The 17,394-nt window shown below is 46.4% G+C and overlaps 1 protein-coding gene across 3 annotated transcripts in view; it reads right to left on the minus strand.

Moving 5' to 3' along the window:
- Nucleotides 1-512: 512 nt before the first annotated feature.
- The window catches only part of LOC138249668 (uncharacterized), a 36,389-nt gene continuing 19,507 nt past the window's right edge, over nt 513-17,394 (minus strand). For 2 of the 3 annotated variants that reach the window (XM_069203627.1, XM_069203629.1), the window contains 5 exons: nt 14,981-15,013; nt 12,306-12,350; nt 10,051-10,095; nt 2,132-2,263; nt 513-762 (listed from right to left, as the gene is read on the minus strand). In XM_069203627.1, coding sequence (XP_069059728.1) covers nt 631-762; nt 2,132-2,263; nt 10,051-10,095; nt 12,306-12,350; nt 14,981-15,013 — 387 coding nt within the window. In that variant the 3' untranslated portion in view covers nt 513-630. The remainder of the gene's footprint in view (nt 763-2,131; nt 2,264-10,050; nt 10,096-12,305; nt 12,351-14,980; nt 15,014-17,394) is intronic. The other variant, XM_069203628.1, reaches the window with a different exon arrangement.

Consider the following 17,394-nt stretch of genomic DNA (forward strand, 5'->3'; position numbering starts at 1 on the left):
GCACCTCAGGGTCTCTCCCGCTCGACAAGATTTCCGTAGGATGCTGAAAACCTGGCTCTTCGACTGAGACCCTGGACCGTCCCAGCACCAGGATAGCCTCACGGGTGACAAGTCACGCTCAACAAGTCAACTGATTGGTTGATGAATTATGCATTCCTGGGCGGCACATGCGAGTTGAGGGCTAAGGGTGAGGGTTGGGACCAGTGGTTTAACATTTGATGCCATCCGGGTCAAAGGGTGCATGATGTCACCACTGCTAACCCTGGCAATTTGGGACATTGACATCCATGGTTTTTTGATCAATCCAAATCTCAGGATGAACTGGTGTGATTATGCATGGACAAGCTCTCTTTTTGTGCACAAGCTGCAAAGAATCGTGTGCAATCCAACTAAAGAGAAGACATCTGCCAGCTCCATGTAAACTAGTGCGACCTCTAGTGGATGGAAGTGTGAAGTACATTCGGGCAAGCATGAGGCTTTCTACATTACCCTCCCAAAGATGACAGCATCAATTTTGGTAGGAAAAAACACTTTATGCAGACAATAATTTACTCATAGCGGTACATCATAGAGACTTTACAGACTCCACAGTCTTTCACCAAAAACATGTTTTGCATTCTATGTGGGTGATTACGCTTCAGGCGTGTACGCAGCGTGCCCAGGCACATATTTGTGAATCACATCTATTGGAGCAGGGTCAGCAAAGGTCCAGGTGTTAGCAGGTATCATCGCTGAATCATTAGAAAAGTTAATGATGGTGACCTGCAAAAAGAAACACGGCACTGTTTATTTATTGCACCTGTGTGTTTAATGAAGGTTCCAGAACCAACACTCAGGCCCTCATCTACAACGTTTTTGCGCAGGGCAGTGCTGCAAGGCTTTTTGATGCGCTGCCCTGCGTCACAAGGAAATGGCTGGAAGGCACTGTATTATTGACATACGGCACATTTCTGTCCTTTCTGCCTGCACCAGCACACAAATTAGTGCCTAGTACCTATAGAGGCATGCTTTCACCAGGGTGCATGGGTGTCTGCATTGTTGGCACAATTGTTTTTCTGCAGGAATGGACTCCTTCCTGCACAAAAACAATGATGGGATGTATTTTCCTCTTTCTACGTGTGCAGCAGAGAGAGAGAGAGAAGGAGTGTGAGAGAGGAAGAAAGAAAGAAATTGATGGAGAGGAAGAGGGGAAGAGACAGAGAGAGCAAGACACAGAGATAAAGACATAGAGAGAGGAAGAGAGAGAGGGAGAGAGAGAGGTGAATGGAGACAGAGAGAGAAAAGGAGAGCAAGAGAGAGACAGAAAGAGACGAGAGAGAGAGATTAGAACAGAGAGACAGAGAGACAAAGATGGAGATGGAGAGACAGAGAAAGACAGAGGGAGAGAGAGAGAGAGAGAGAGAGAGAGAGATGGAGACAGAGAGAGAGAGAGGGAGACAGAGAGACTGAGAGAGACAGAAAGAGAGAGAGAGATGGAGACAGAGAGTTGGAGACAGAGAGTCAGAGAGAGATGAAGATAGAGAGACAGAGAGAAATATGGAGACAGAGAGACAGAGAGAGAGATGGAGACAGAGAGACAGAGAGAGAGAGAGAGATGGAAACAGAGAGAGAGAGAGATGGAGACAGAGAGAGAGAGAGAGAGATGGAGACAGAGAGAGAGAGATGGAGATAGAGAAACAGAGAGAGAGATGGAGACAGAGAGACAGAGCGAGAGAGATGGAGACAGAGAAACAAAGAGAGACAGAGAGAGAGATGGAGACAGAGAGACAGAGAGAGATGGAGACAGAGAGAGAGGGATGGAGACAGAGAGAGAGAGAGAGAGAGAGATGGAGACAGAAAGACAGAGAGAGATGGAGACAGAGAGACAGAGAGAGAGATGGAGACAGAGAGACAGAGCGAGAGAGATGGAGACAGAGAAACAAAGAGAGACAGAGAGAGATGGAGACAGAAAGACAGAGAGAGATGGAGACAGAGAGACAGAGAGAGAGATGGAGACAGAGAGAGAGATGGCGACAGAGAGACAGAGAGAGAGATGGAGAGATGGAGTAACGAGACAGAGAGAGAGAGAGGGGATGGGAACGGAGAGAGCCTCATGTTGACTGTCAGTGTACTTTACAGTGCTTCTTCTCACCTCCGCCTCCTTCGCATCTTGTTCCACCCCAACACCATTTTGTGATGACGCATTGTTGACGTCCTCGGCATGGGCGGGAAGGCCCACACTCCCGAGGGCACCGTCCAAACCCAGGAAAAAAGCCGAAAAACCCTGAAAAGATACAAAATAATTCAAAGTAAATTCCAGGTATTCATTCCTAGATGCAGATCTTTGTTGCCATTTTCAAGTCACGCTCTAGACCTGATACACCCTTAATTATGACATCAGTCCTATCAAGATATCATTCTCATGACCTGCAGGAGCCATCATGCTGCTGAGCAGCCAGACACACATGTGGCCTATGAAGACACATCTCCCTTGCTCTGGTGGTCCATGTCCTGCAGAACTGAGGTGGTGGGAGGGTGATGCTCTATGCCACAAGAGGCAGCATGCCCATCAGAGCTCTTTGTTACAGGCCTTCCCTGAATCAACCACTTTCCTTAGACACGCAAGAGCACCCCTCAGACCCAGCTGCGCCCCTCCACCCCTTGTGGAGCCTGTTCATGACATCTTCATCACAGCATCTCGTCTGTCACTGCAGGTATAAACTGCATCACCAAAGTACTTCCCATTTCATTTGTGTTTTTAATTTTTATGCATGTTTGAATGACACTGGCATCGGTCTGCGGGTTAGTCCATGGTATAAAACAAGGCCTGCAGACCTTGACATCTGCTGATGAGCGGAGATACCCCAAAACCGGTACCATGATGCTTGTTTTCCGGTCCACGGAGAAGGCCTGGTAGTACAGACTGTACTGTTTCCTTTGGAAGCAGGGTCAAGACTGATTTTCATATGCCTGAGCCAAATTGAAGTGGTGTGGCGAGCACAAAAACAATGGATGTAACCCAGATCTGTGATGGGGGAGTGAGTGTTTTGCGATGTTCAGCAGTCCGCCCTTCGTCTTTTTGTGTTGCTTGACATCTGCAGCAGCTGTCCTCTGTGGCCTCAGTCACCTCCAGGCACAGTCTGGTGACCTATAAAGTCCAGACAGATACCTTTGCAGGCCTCAGTCACCATCTCCCAGGCCCACCGAGGGACTTCTCACCCTCACGTACAGTTGTGGTGAGGCACATGTAAAACAACAGAGACTTTATTCTCCAAGCTATCCTAAGGCCCGTTCAACCTAACACCTTCCCAGAGTGCTAGCACTAAACTGAGGGTGCAGCGCCTACACGTCTATCTAGTGCCTACAAGGACGACCGTGAAATACATGTTCCTCTACCTCTTGCCTCCACCTCTCGCAGGAATTACGAACAATAATGTAAGCAGCAGCTGTTCACTCACATCTTTTAATAAAACAAAGAAATATAAAGAAACCTTGATGCGCAATGAAGATCAAAAGCTTCACCACTTAAGACTCTTGTAATTCACTGCCTCTGCTCAGTGAACATAAAAGAGTGAATGAGACGCTTCTGTCCATGTGGTGAAGACGCTGCAGCTTACCAGCAGCCTTGAGTCCCTCTAGTGGAATCACCCAGGATGTGCGGTTTAGTTTCCGGCCATCTGGGCGCCAAAACGCTGCTGTCACTTCCGCTGCTAAGATCCGCGGTTCCCAGCGGACTCTGAAGTTTGTGCACACTTTAAATGATGACATATTCTGGACATTCTTCCTATTGTGTAACTAAGCACAGTTTACTTTATAGACTCACAGTGAAAGTTTGTGTAAATGAATCAGCCGGTTGCAGTCACACACGTTGAATGTCTACACAATGAGGGTTCTCAGAACTATTAACATGGCAGGCTTAGGTCCTGCAGTCCTTGACCTGCTACTTACAGAGATATTGAGCTGTGACCTCCTGACCTCTCCTCAGCTGAGTATGCCGCTCACCTGAGTGAAACGAGTGACTGTCACTGAACACTTCTGATGGTCGCTGGACTAGGAGACTGCATCTGTGGAGCTCAGAAGTGAACATCTCTCTGGATGTAAAGTTCTAAGTCCAGCCTCCCGCATGAGGCCTGCTTCTCCACACACCTCTCTCTCTTATTCTCTCTCAGCTCCACTGCTTTCCCCGGCTCCGGCTGTTTCCTATCAGGAGTTCACCTGACACTCGGGACACCCAACAAAGACTTCATCTCAAGAAGACAAAGGCCGAGATTCATGGGCTTTTGGGGCAGTGGAGAGCAGCAAGGCACCCTGCTGTACTGCGTCAAGGTGAAACGGCACGATTGCACCATATTTATACAATATGTCACATTCCTCTCCTCTCCTTGTGGTGGTGCTGTTTTGGTAGAATAGTGTCTGCGTTATAAGTAGGATTGTTTTTGTGCAGGAAGGGGCAGCTTCCTGCACAAAAAGCAATCCTGAGAGGTGTTTTCCTCTTTCTAAGTGTGCTGCAGAATGCAGTGTACATAGAAAGAAGAAAAACAAGAAGAAACAGCGATATTTCTCATCATTATGCCTCCTCTGGGGAAGAATAAGGTTTTGGTGCTGCCCCAGGTTTACAAGTCCTTGTAAACCTGGAGCTGCGTCAAAATCCATTGGTGTTGCATGAGAACACCCAATGCAACGCCCGTGGAGCACCTCCCTCGAGCAGACTAAGGCCACGCAGAAATTTGCGCTGCTTTTCCTTACTCCACATCTATGAGGCCGTGAAATTCCACTCAAAGTGGCTTTACGTGGCCTCATAGATATGATTTCAAGGTTTATCTCACTGTTACAACACTAAAAGTGACACAACTGTGGAGCAAGGGGCTCTTATATATGCCCCTAAATGCTTTTCTAAATTTGCAACTGAACTGGGGCTGGAAAATGTTCTATACTAGTCCAAAGTAATGGCATAACCCTGTAACTGCTGGGGTTAGGACCATGTGCTGGAGTATTTTCAATACTAGTCCAAGGTAATGAGATAAGCATGTAACTGCTGGGGTTAGGAGCCCGTGCTGGAGTATTTTCAATACTAGTCCAGGGTAATGAGATAACCCTGTAACTGCTGGGGTTAGGACCATGTGCTAGAGTATTTTCAATACTAGTCCAGGGTAATGAGATAACCCTGTAACTGCTGGGGTTAGGACCATGTGCTAGAGTATTTTCAATACTAGTCCAAGGTAATGAGATAAGCATGTAACTGCTGGGGTTAGGAGCCCGTGCTGGAGTATTTTCAATACTAGTCCAGGGTAATGAGATAACCCTGTAACTGCTGGGGTTAGGACCATGTGCTAGAGTATTTTCAATACTAGTTCAAGGTAATGAGATAAGCATGTAACTGCTGGGGTTAGGAGCCCGTGCTGGAGTATTTTCAATACTAGTCCAGGGTAATGAGATAACCCTGTAACTGCTGGGGTTAGGAGCCTGTGCTGGAGTATTTTCTATACTAGTCCAAAGTAATGAGATAAGTATGTAACTGCTGGGGTTAGGAGCCCGTGCTGGAGTATTTTCTATACTAGTCCAAAGTAATGAGATAACCCTGTAACTGCTGGGGTTAGGACCATGTGCTAGAGTATTTTCAATACTAGTTCAAGGTAATGAGATAAGCCTGTAACTGCTGGGGTTAGGACCATGTGCTAGACTATTTTCAATACTAGTTCAAGGTAATGAGATAAGCATGTAACTGCTGGGGTTAGGAGCCCGTGCTGGAGTATTTTCAATACTAGTCCAGGGTAATGAGATAACCCTGTAACTGCTGGGGTTAGGAGCCCGTGCTGGAGTATTTTCTATACTAGTCCAAAGTAATGAGATAAGTTTGTAACTGCTGGGGTTAGGAGCCCGTGCTGGAGTATTTTCTATACTAGTTCAAAGTAATGAGATAACCCTGTAACTGCTGGGGTTAGGACCATGTGCTAGAGTATTTTCAATACTAGTCCAAAGTAATGAGATAAGCATGTAACTGCTGGGGTTAGGAGCCCGTGCTGAAGTATTTTCAATACTAGTCCAAAGTAATGAGATAAGTATGTAACTGCTGGGGTTAGGAGCCCGTGCTGGAGTATTTTCAATACTAGTCCAAAGTAATGAGATAAGCCTGTAACTGCTAGGGTTAGGAGCCCGTGCTGGAGTATTTTCAATACTAGTCCAAAGTAATGAGATAAGCCTGTAACTGCTAGGGTTAGGAGCTCAATACTAGTCCAAAGTAATGAGATAAGCCTGTAACTGCTGGGGTTAGGAGCCCGTGCTGGAGTATTTTCAATACTAGTCCAAAGTAATGAGATAAGCCTGTAACTGCTAGGGTTAGGAGCTCAATACTAGTCCAAAGTAATGAGATAAGCCTGTAACTGCTGGGGTTAGGAGCCCGTGCTGGAGTATTTTCAATACTAGTCCAAAGTAAACAGGAAAAATGCTGTCACTTAAAGTGCCTGATAAGCAAACACCAAAAGCTCTCTGATGGGTTAACCCAAAGTGTGATTCACAATGACAACAAGGCCAACTTCTGAACAGGGCTGACTAATTGCTCGTGGGCTGTTTCAAAAAATGAATGGCACTGCAACTGAGCAATGAATGAATAAACGAGGTGATTCATACAGCACGCAGCTACTCCGCAGAGTCCTAGTGCTAAAACTGTGACAGGCCCATTCACCTCTCTCTATTGGGCCAAAGAAAACTCTCTCCTGAAACGAGCTTCCAGTAATGGGTGAAGGGGGATGACCCAAAGCCCCTCCCCATGTGTATGTGTATCAGCATTATCAATTTTTGTAACATAAGTCTTGAGAAACAACTAAAGCTATCTCTAGCCCAGATCTAAAAAGTAAGCAAATTCTATTGGACAAGAGAGCTTATTCTCTTTTTTGGCCATTTCGGATCCACTGAGCGGTGAGCGTAACTTCTGCACTTCCATGTAGCGTAATCACGCGGAATTACCCAAACGCTCCACAAGAGCATGCAGAATTACGAGAGAAGAGTAATTCTGCAATTAGTGCTGTTTTCTGGATGTGATGCAAATGGACTCAAGGATGCGTCTTGCACTAATGAATAGCATTGATTGCAAGAGGTCATGACTACGCACATTCATGTCTAGACTTCCATTTGTGGACTCCATTAAAGGAGGCGGGTCATGGTCCACTCCATCAGAAAACCCTTTGAAAGGCTAACTTGGGAGAAGGGTGACCACACTCTGACCCCTAGGCCCACAGAAGGGCTCCGGCAGGGTCTGCCCATTGATTACAAACGGTGCATTCATATGGGAGGGACGGACTTCTGTAGCCCACTTAGTTTTCCTTCATCAAAATCCACCATTTACAAGTCTCTTTCCCAGACTGGTGAATAAACCCAGGGCCCTGGTGACACTGGATTCTTTTCCAGGCAGTCTTCCTTATTTCGGGGAAAAACGCTGACATTTCCTTCTTTTTCTGAGAAGACAAAAAGTGTCCAGAAAGGGCCAGTGGGACTGAGCATTGTCTGTTCCCATTGTGCTGATGCAGAGGTTAGACGGGTGGAAAGCTGTGCTGTGGTACAGAGTCTCTGGCCCCACAGCAGTGAAGGAGGGTCTGTGTCTATGGGCACTAAGGGCCTGATGTAGCAAAATTATATTTTGCGAGTTGGAAATAGCGAGTCACAGCGACTTGCAATTTGCAACTTGCAAAATATTATGCAGAAAGGTGTCTCAGACACCTTCTGCGACTCGCTATGGGGTCGCAGAGACCCACCTCATGAATATCTATGAGGTGGGTCGCAGTTTGCGACCCCATAGCGAGTCTAGGCACTCACAGGGATGGTGGCCTGCTGGAGACAGCAGACACCATGTCCGTGACTGCTGTTAAATAAAGCAGTCTTTTTTTTTCTTTTTGCAGCCCGTTATCCTTAAAGGAAAATGAGCTGCAAAAAGAAAAAATTCCGAAACCATTTGGTTTCGATTTTTTCAGAGTAGGCAGTGGTCCATAGGACCACTGCGTGCTCTGAACATTTTTTTTTTGGGGCATTCACAAAGGGGAAGGGGTCCCAAGGGGACCCCTTCCCTTTTGCGAATGAGTTACCATCTACTTCAAGTGGATGGTAACTGCGAGTAGGTTTGCGACCGCTTTCACGGTCACAAACCAACTCAGCATGGCGATGCGGTCGCAAATAGGAAGGGAACACCCCTTCCTATTTGCGAGTCACAGCCTCAAATTGTGAGTCGGTACCGACTCGCAATTTGAGGTGGTGCATTGCGTTAAGCCTTTTGAGCCTCGCAAACTGCGTTTTTCGCAGTTTGCGAGGCGCAAAAGGCTTCCTACATCTGGCCCTAAATGTTCGCGTGTGGTATTTGTAGAACCGATAACCCTGGAACCAGAGACACACCTGTGTCTCTGGGCACTAAATGATCCTGTGTAGTATTTGTCAAACCAATAATTCTGGAACGAGAGAGACTCCTATATCTCTGGGCAGTAAATGATCCAGTGTGGTATTTGTAGAACCGATAATTCCGGAATCAGTAAATAATCGGGTTTGGCATTTGTTGAACCGATAAATCCGGAAACAGAGAGAATTGGAATTCTGAGTGACATCCTTCTACCTAGAGATATTACTCTAGGTGAGATTGCGCTGCTCGTAATGAGGGACTTAGGGTCTGATTTAGAAGTCGGGGGAGGGGTTACTTGGTCACAACGGTGACGGGTATCCTGTTTGCCGAAATGTAAATCCCATATAAGATAATGAGATGTAGATTTCGGCGGATGGGATGTCCGTAACCGTTGTGACAAAGTAACCCCCGACAATGTGTAAATCAGACCCTTAGTCTTCCAGACTTTCTCTGCTCTAACAAACATCACCTACAAATACCCATCGAGTGGGACGGATATTTACTGAGGATATAACTAAACATCAAGGCCCATATTTATACTTTTTGATGCTAAACTGCGCTAACGCAGTTTAGCGTCAAAAAATTTAGCGCCGTCTAACGCCATTCTGAAGCGCCATGCGGGCGCCGTATTTATGGAATGGCGTTAGCCGGCGCTAGCAGACCGGCGCTGCCTGGTGTGCGTGGAAAAAAACCACGTAGACCAGGCAGCGCCGGCGTAGGGGGAAAATGGCTTTAGGGCATCTTAAAATGGGGCAAGTCAGGTTGAGGCAAAAAAATCGCCTCAACCCGATTTGCGCCATTTTTTCGACGCCCAGACGCCATTTAAATGACTCCTGTCTTAGTAAAGACAGGAGTCATGCCCCCTTGCCCAATGGCCATGCCCAGGGGACTTATGTCCCCTGGGCATGGTCATTGGGCATAGTGGCATGTAGGGGGGCACAAATAAGGCCCCCCTATGCCACAAAAAAAATTAAAAAAAATAAAAAATTATACTTACCTGAACTTACCTGAATGTCCCTGGGATGGGTCCCTCCATCCTTGGGTGTCCTCCTGGGGTGGGCAAGGGTGGCAGGGGGGGTCCCTGGGGGCAGGGGAGGGCACCTGTGGGTTCATTTTGAGCCCACAGGCCCCTTAACGCCTATCCTGACCCAGGCGTTAAAAAGTGGCGCAAATGCAGGGTTTTTTGCCCCGCCCACTCCCGGGCGTGATTTTTGCCCGGGAGTATAAATACGACGCATTTGCGTCGCCGTCATTTTTTTAGACGGGAACGCCTTCCTTGCATCTCATTAACGCAAGGAAGGCGTTCACGCAAAAAAATGACGCTATTTGCCCATACTTTGGCGCTAGACGCGTCTAACGCCAAAGTATAAATATGGCGTTAGTTTTGCGCCGAATTTGCGTCGAAAAAAACGACGCTAATTCGCCGCAAACGGAGTATAAATACGGGCCCAAACATCTTCATAATCAACACAGTGATGCTGTACATTACTCTTGTTAACCAGAGCTTGGGCCACACGTTCTATGGAATGATTGTGGTTTGTGCTGTTGGGGATTATGTGAAAAGCAGGATGTGTTGTGCTGCAGCAGCATCATGAGGGAGAGTCTCCAGGTTACATCCCTTGGAGTGTGCGTGGGGGATGGGGGTTCTTCATGTGGTGACTACAAGGCTGCATTGCTTTGTTCCAACTCACCTCCACCGCCTCCACCTCCTCCCCAGCCACCGTGGTCATTATGTCCTTGAAATAAGGAATAAAAGGAAAAATCAAAACATGCATTTCCAGCTGGACATCTTTATTCATAATTTTTTTTTAAATACATGAAAATTTGGTTTCACTTTTGATTCCTGTTGCGCACCTTATTATCATGGCGTACTCATGTGGTCACCCATGTTTTCTGGCACAAAACCCGATCTACTAGCAATAGTAGGCAGGGTGTTGCACCAATACACAATGCCACTTGAAACCTGGCGGTCAAAAGTGGAAATGCTTTTATTTCTCCCAACCTATTCCACTTTGCATGTGTGCTACACTGTACAGAACACATTCAACTGGGGAAATGTTTTATCATTTCTCTAGGCATAGCTGTTTTGTACTAAAAGGCTACCCTTTCTGTAAATGTCCCATGCTAGAATCACACAGGCACCTTTGCACTATGACGCAAAAGTGTGTGTATTATGCTCCATGCAACATTATGTGCCAGCACTAGTGAAAGATGAGGACAGTGCCATTTCTTTGTAAATATGTAGCTGAATTTGGGGCATTTTTTAATGCAAATTTGGTGCAAACTTAACTCCATATTTATACTTTGACGCTAGACCTGTCTAACGCCAACATTTTTGAGTTAAAGTCATTTTTTGCTAGTGGGAAACTACCTTGTGTCAATGAGATGCAAGGCAGGCGTTCCCAGGCAAAAAATGATGATATGGCCTTAGCGCAATATTTATCCCCCCATGCTAAAATCAAGCACAGGGGGGGGGAAGGGGGCCTTAAATAATGGTGCTAACCTTGCTTAGTCAGGGCGGGCATTAGAGGACCTGTGAGACTATTTCAATGGTCAGAGACCACAGAATGGGCCCACAGGTGCCCTTCCCTAGCCCCAGGGAAAACCCCACCCACACCAGAGGGACAGCGGAGGATGGAGGGACCCCATCCTCCGGCGAGTAAAGTAAGTGCAGGTAAGTATGTTTATTTTTTATAAGAAGTGCCATGGGGGGCCTTACTTGGGCCCCCCTACATGGCACTGGGCCCAATGGCCATGGCCAGGGGACATATGTCCCCTGGCATGGGCATTGAAGTGGTGGGCATGACACCTGCCTTTACCAAGACAGTAGTCATGTCCATGGGAGTTGTGCGTCAAAGGATGACGCTTGTCTGGTTAGAGGCGTTATTCATGCCTCCACCCAGACTAGTGTAATCTTTGATGCTCAACCTCCTGTTTCCCCTACGCCTCCCCCACCCAGCTAGTGTCCTTTTTCATGACACTAGCCGGGTCTTACCGGCTACTATCATTCCTTAAATATGACGCCCGGCCGGCATCTTGGAATGGCACTTTGCCGGAAGTACAGTTTGTCACGCAAAACTGCATTAGCGCAGTATTGGGTGAAAAAGTATAAATATGCCCCATGGTGGTTTCCTCCCCTCTCTCTCTCACGCAATGCAGTGCAGCCATTTTGGGTGCAGTGCCTCATTGTGTGGAATTTTTTTGATAATCTGAGGCTAATATTTGTGGACGGATTGTGAACGCTCGCCCCCCTGCTCTCAGGAAAACTTGAGGTCCGCATAGCCAAACATGGGGGCCATGCACTGAAACCAATCTCACTGCACTCTGTGCCTTGTCTCTGGACCCAAAAAGAAAAAGGAAGGGAAGGGCGGATGCCATTGGTGGAAATGATGTGTCATTCCTCAAAAATTAACCCAATGCTTTTTAGGTTAAAGAGATGACTACTGGTAATAAGCTCATTTGAAAAAGATGACTGATAGTGGCCAGGCCCTGATCCCATAGCAGATAAGGCACTTCCTGTGTTTATAGGCAGTAAACTATCAGGTGTGGTGTTTGTGGAACTGATAATTGTGGAACCAGAGAAACTTGGATTCCGGGCGGCATAATTCACCCAGAGATATCTCTCTGGGTAAGATTGTGGGACACAGTCAATTACATATACCCATCGAGTGGGACGGATATTTACTGAGGATATAACTAAACATCAAACATCTTCATAATCAACACAGTGATGCTGTACATTACTCTTGTTAACCAGAGCTTGGGCCACACGTTCTATGGAATGATTGTGGTTTGTGCTGTTGGGGATTATGTGAAAAGCAGGATGTGTTGTGCTGCAGCAGCATCATGAGGGAGAATCTCCAGGTTACATCCCTTGGAGTGTGCGTGGGGGATGGGGGTTCTTCATGTGGTGACCACAAGGCTGCATTGCTTTGTTCCAACTCACCTCCACCGCCTCCACCTCCTCCCCAGTGACCATGGTCATTATGTCCTTAAAATATGGAATAAAAGGAAAAATCAAAACATGCATTTCCAGCTGGACATCTTTGTTCATAATATTTTTAAATACATGAAAATTTGGTTTCACTTTTGATTCCTGTTGCCCACCTTATTATCATGGCGTACTCATGTAGTCACCCATGTTTTCTGGCACAAAACCTGATCTCCTAGCAATAGTAGGCATGGTGTTGCACCAATACACAATGCCACTTGAAACCTGGTGGTCAAAAGTGGAAATGCTTTTATTTCTCCCAACCTATTCCACTTTGCATGTGTACTACACTGTACAGAACACATTCAACCAGGGAAAAGTTTTAACATTTCTCTAGGCATAGCTGTTTTGTACTAAAAGGCTACCCTTCCTGTAAAAGTACAATGCTAGAATCACACAGGCACCTTTGCACTATGACGTAAAAGTGTGTGTATTTTGCTCGCTGCAACATTATGTGCCAGCACTAGTGAAAGATGAGGACAGTGCCATTTCTTTGTAAATATGTAGCTGAATTTGTGCCATTTTTTAATGGAAATTCGGTGCAAACCTAACTCCAAATTTATACTTTGGCGCTAGACCTGTCTAGCACCAAAATTTTGGAGTTAAAGTCATTTTTTGCTAGTGGGAAACTACCTTGTGTCAATGAGATGCAAGGTTGGCGTTCCCGGGCCAAAAATGATGATATGGCCTTAGCGCAATATTTATCCCCACATGCTAAAATCAAGCATGGGGATAAGGGGGCCTTAAATAATGGTGCTAAGCTTGCTTAGTCAGGGCGGGGAATAGGGGACCTGTGAGCCTATTTCAATGGTCAGAGACCACGGAATGGGCCCACAGGGGCCCTTCCCGAGCTCCAGGGAAACCCCCACCCACAACAGAGGGTCAGCGGAGGATGGAGGGACCCCATCCTCTGGCGAGTAAAGTAAGTGCAGGTAAGAATGTTTATTTTTTATAAGAAGTGCCATGGGGGGCCTTACATGGCACTGGGCCCAACGGCCATGGCCAGGGGACATATGTCCCCTAGCATGGGCATTGGAGGGATGGGTATGACACCTGCCTTTACCAAGACAGGAGTAATGTCCATGGGAGTTGTGCGTCAAAGAATGAAGCTTGTCTGGTTAGAGGCGTTATTCATGCCTCTGCCCAGACTAGCGTCATGCTTTGACGCACAACCTCCTGTTTCCCCTACGCCTCCTTTTTCGTGACGCTAGCCGGGTCTTACCAGCTACTATCATTCTTTAAATATGACGCCCGGCCGGCATCTTGGAATGGCACTAGCCAGGAGTATAGTTTGTCATGCAAAACTGTGTTAGCGCAGTTTTGGGTGAAAAAGTATAAATATGCCCCATAGTGGTTTCCTCCCCTCTCTCTCTCACGCAATGCAGTGCAGCAATTTTGGGTGCAGTGCCTCATTGCGTGGAATTGTTTTGATAATCTGAGGCTATGATTTGTGGACGGATTGTGAACCCTCGCCCCCCCCGCTCTCAGGAAAACTTGAGGTCTGCATAGCCAAACATGGGGGCCATGCACTGAAACCAATCTCACTGCACTCTGTGCCTTGTCTCTGGACCCAAAAAGCAAAAGGAGGGGAAGGGCGGATGCTATTGGTGGAAATTATGTGTCATTCCTCAAAAAATAACCCAATGCTCTTTAGGTTAAAGAGATGACTACTGGTAATAAGCTCATTTGAAAAAGATGGCTGATAGTGGCCAGGCCCTGACCCCATAGCAGATAAGGCACTTCCTGTGTTTCTAGGCAGTAAACTATCAGGTGTGGTGTTTGTGGAACTGATAATTGTGGAACCATAGAAACTTGGATTCCGGGTGGCATAATTCACCCAGAGATATCTCTCTGGGTGAGATTGTGGGACACAGTCAATTACATATATACATCGAGTGGGACAGATATTCACTAAAACATAACTAAACATTAAATGCCTCATTTACAAGAAAGTGGCACATAAGCTCCAATTCCCCACTTTTCTTGCGTCGCCTTGTGCCCCCCTAACATCACCATGGTAGCACTGTATTTACTATACAGCAGACAATGGCGCACGTTAGCACAATAGTGTCATAATATATGATGCCATTGTGGTGCCTCTCTGGATTAGCGCCGTAAATGATGTTGCTGGTCCAGCAAAGCACCGGGAGATCCGTTGGATACAATGGGAGCATCAGTTCAATGCCTGCCATGGGCAGGCATTAAAAATGATGGGAAAAATGGTGCAATGAAATCTTGTAGATTCCACTGCACCATTTTTCTGAGCCTCCCTGTGGGGGGGGGCCCTTGCATACATTATGCCTGGTGCAATGCCACTCTGTAAATATGTGGGACTCCCTAATGCCGCTTTAGCGTAAAAACAGAAATGAGGCTAGGGCGGCTCAAGGAAGCGCAAGCCCCTAAGCATCTTCATAATCAACATGGTGCTGCTGTGCAGGTGATAATTAGAGACCGGCCTGATTTTAATTTGATGGGACAAGTGTGGTTTGTGCTGTTGAGGATGTTGTGAAAAGCAGTATGTGTTGTGGTGCCGCAGCATCGTGAGTGAGACTCTCTTTAGGTTGCATCCCTTGGAGTGTGGGGAGGTTAATGTGGTGGCCCGGAGGCTGCATTTCATTGTTACAACTCACCTCCACCTCCTCCGTGACCGCCGTTATTATGCCCTACAAAGAAGGGAAAGAACATTTTAAAAGTGCATTGCAACCCATCCATTCTTGCTCATAATTGTATTTTTTATTAATACACAACATCGTTATATGACAATTTGGTTTTACTTTTAATACTTCAGATATATGAGTTCTCTGGAGTACCAGGTCTCTCTCACCACAGTAGCATACACCCTCTCCTCTCAGCAGCCACAGAAAATTCAATGTGATCCAAAAAACATATTTGTATAACTTTTTTGTGTTTGCTCTACTCTCCAGTTGTGTATTTCTGATTGTACAAGTCTTGCACAATTGAGGCAGTGTGATGTTGTTATGCCCCTTTCCTGGTGGTATCATTTTATGCTCCCAGGAGGTATTGTACTGCCCCCTGTGGGCCGCCTCCGAGGTAGCCTGAGGACCAAGTCACTGGGCTCAAAGGTCCTGCAGCTAATGGAACCATGATAAGGACATTGCAGCTGGAGGGTAGCTTGGAGTCCCCCATTTGCATGAGTACTTGAAGTCTGCGGGCCCAAGCAGGTGCTCGGCGGACTTAAAGCATCCTCCTTGAACTTCCTGCCTTGTTTCTGGACCAGAAAACCAAAAGGAAGGGAACAAGGGAAGCTGCTGTTGGACTCTATGGCCCACATTTATGGGCTTGTGGTGCAGGGCTGTTTATCAAGTCTTGCTGTGCTGCTCTGCGTCACAAGGACAGGGCAGGAGGGCACAGTATTTAACGCATACTGCACATTTGTGTCCTTTCCCAACGCACTGGCGCTGTTTAGTCAGCCTAGTGCCAATGCAGGCACCCTTACACCATGATGCAATGGTATCTGTGCTGTGAGCAGGATTGTTTATCTTCAGGAAGAGGCACCTTCCTGCACAGAAACAATCCTGGGAGGCTATTTCCCTTTTTCTATGTGTGTTCCAGCATGCAGCTCACATAGAAAGAGGGAAAAACAATAAGAAATAGCAATATTTCTCCCTGTTATTCCTCATCTTGGGAAGCGTAAGGTTCTGGTGCATCCCAATGTTTACAAGGTCTTGTATATGTGGGGCAGCATCAAAATCCATAGGTGTTGCGTGGGAAAGCCCACTGCAACACCCATGAAACACCTCCCAGAAACAGAAAAAGGCAAAGTAGCGACTTGCACCGCCTTACCTTACTTCTTATCTATGAGGCCACTCAAAGCCACGCGCAGTGGCTTTAGGTGGCTGCATAGATATAATTTCAAGGTTTGCACCGCTTTTCAATCTGAAAAAGTGATGCAACAAGGGTGGAAGCCTCTCGTAAATATGCGTCTATGTATAATTCCATGAAAAAGGAGATGATGCTCGGTAACAATACACCACCGCTGTGTGCTTTTTGTTCTGTGCTCCGGAGGCTAAAGAGATGACTGGGAGAAGATGGCGGGTGGTGGAGCTCAGGGGGAGACTCGACCACAGCGGCAGCACAGATGGAGGAGGGGGCTGACCTTTCGCAGGGCACAGAAGAAGCTGAGGCCATCAGCTCTGGGGAGAAGGCTGCTGCCTGAGACAACCATCTTTGTGAATTCTTCACTCTCTCTGTGGTTAAAATAGAAGCCAAACTGGAGGATAGTCATGTTCAAGCTGTGTGACCTTGGAAGATGCAGGGTCCAGAGGATTAAATATTTATTTGAAACCCACACAATGTGGAGGCATCTGAAATCAAGACAGGCTGAAGGACTTGCCAGATAAGAGTAGAACCAACAGAACAAGACTCCGAAACCCCACACCCCTCCTGCAGGGGGTTCAAGGTGCTAGAACTATTCCTTCTGCAGCGGAAGCATTATGCCACTCATCCATGGCTCTTTTGATTTTCACTTTGTTGCATGTGGTGTGAAAAGGCAGATCCAGTTGAGTTAAGGCTGTTTACCAGTTTTGAGAAAACACAATAAAAAAAACAAAAATGCTAAATTCAAATAAAAAAAGTTATTTTTAGAACCAGGTGTTTTCCCTGGATAAGTAACCACTGTTTAACCTTGCACATAATTGCTCTCCTGCTCAATTTGTCCTGCACCCTTAAGTTATCAATCATACTCCATAAGTTTGTATTCCTTTTTTATTCACATTTTCTGTTAATCGATTATCGTCATACCTCAAAAAATCAGTTAATACCATATGTCAAAAGAAAAAGTTATATCACATCAATTTTGTAGCTGTTGTACAACAACATTCATATCAGACCTGTGTGACCTGACCCTTGTGTTTTTACCTCACCACTGTAGTCACCCTAACAAATGATTTTTGATAATCTAAACAAGGTACATCGTCACGTTGCCATCTATATTCCACCGATCATCACCTGTTTTGAGGTATCCGATCACCACCAATCTCATATTAATCATTCTGAACCACCAATCCTAACATGGCCGCTCGCA

This window comes from Pleurodeles waltl, chromosome 8 (genome assembly GCF_031143425.1).
Source record: "Pleurodeles waltl isolate 20211129_DDA chromosome 8, aPleWal1.hap1.20221129, whole genome shotgun sequence".
In the NCBI taxonomy this organism is placed as follows: Eukaryota; Metazoa; Chordata; class Amphibia; order Caudata; family Salamandridae; genus Pleurodeles; species Pleurodeles waltl.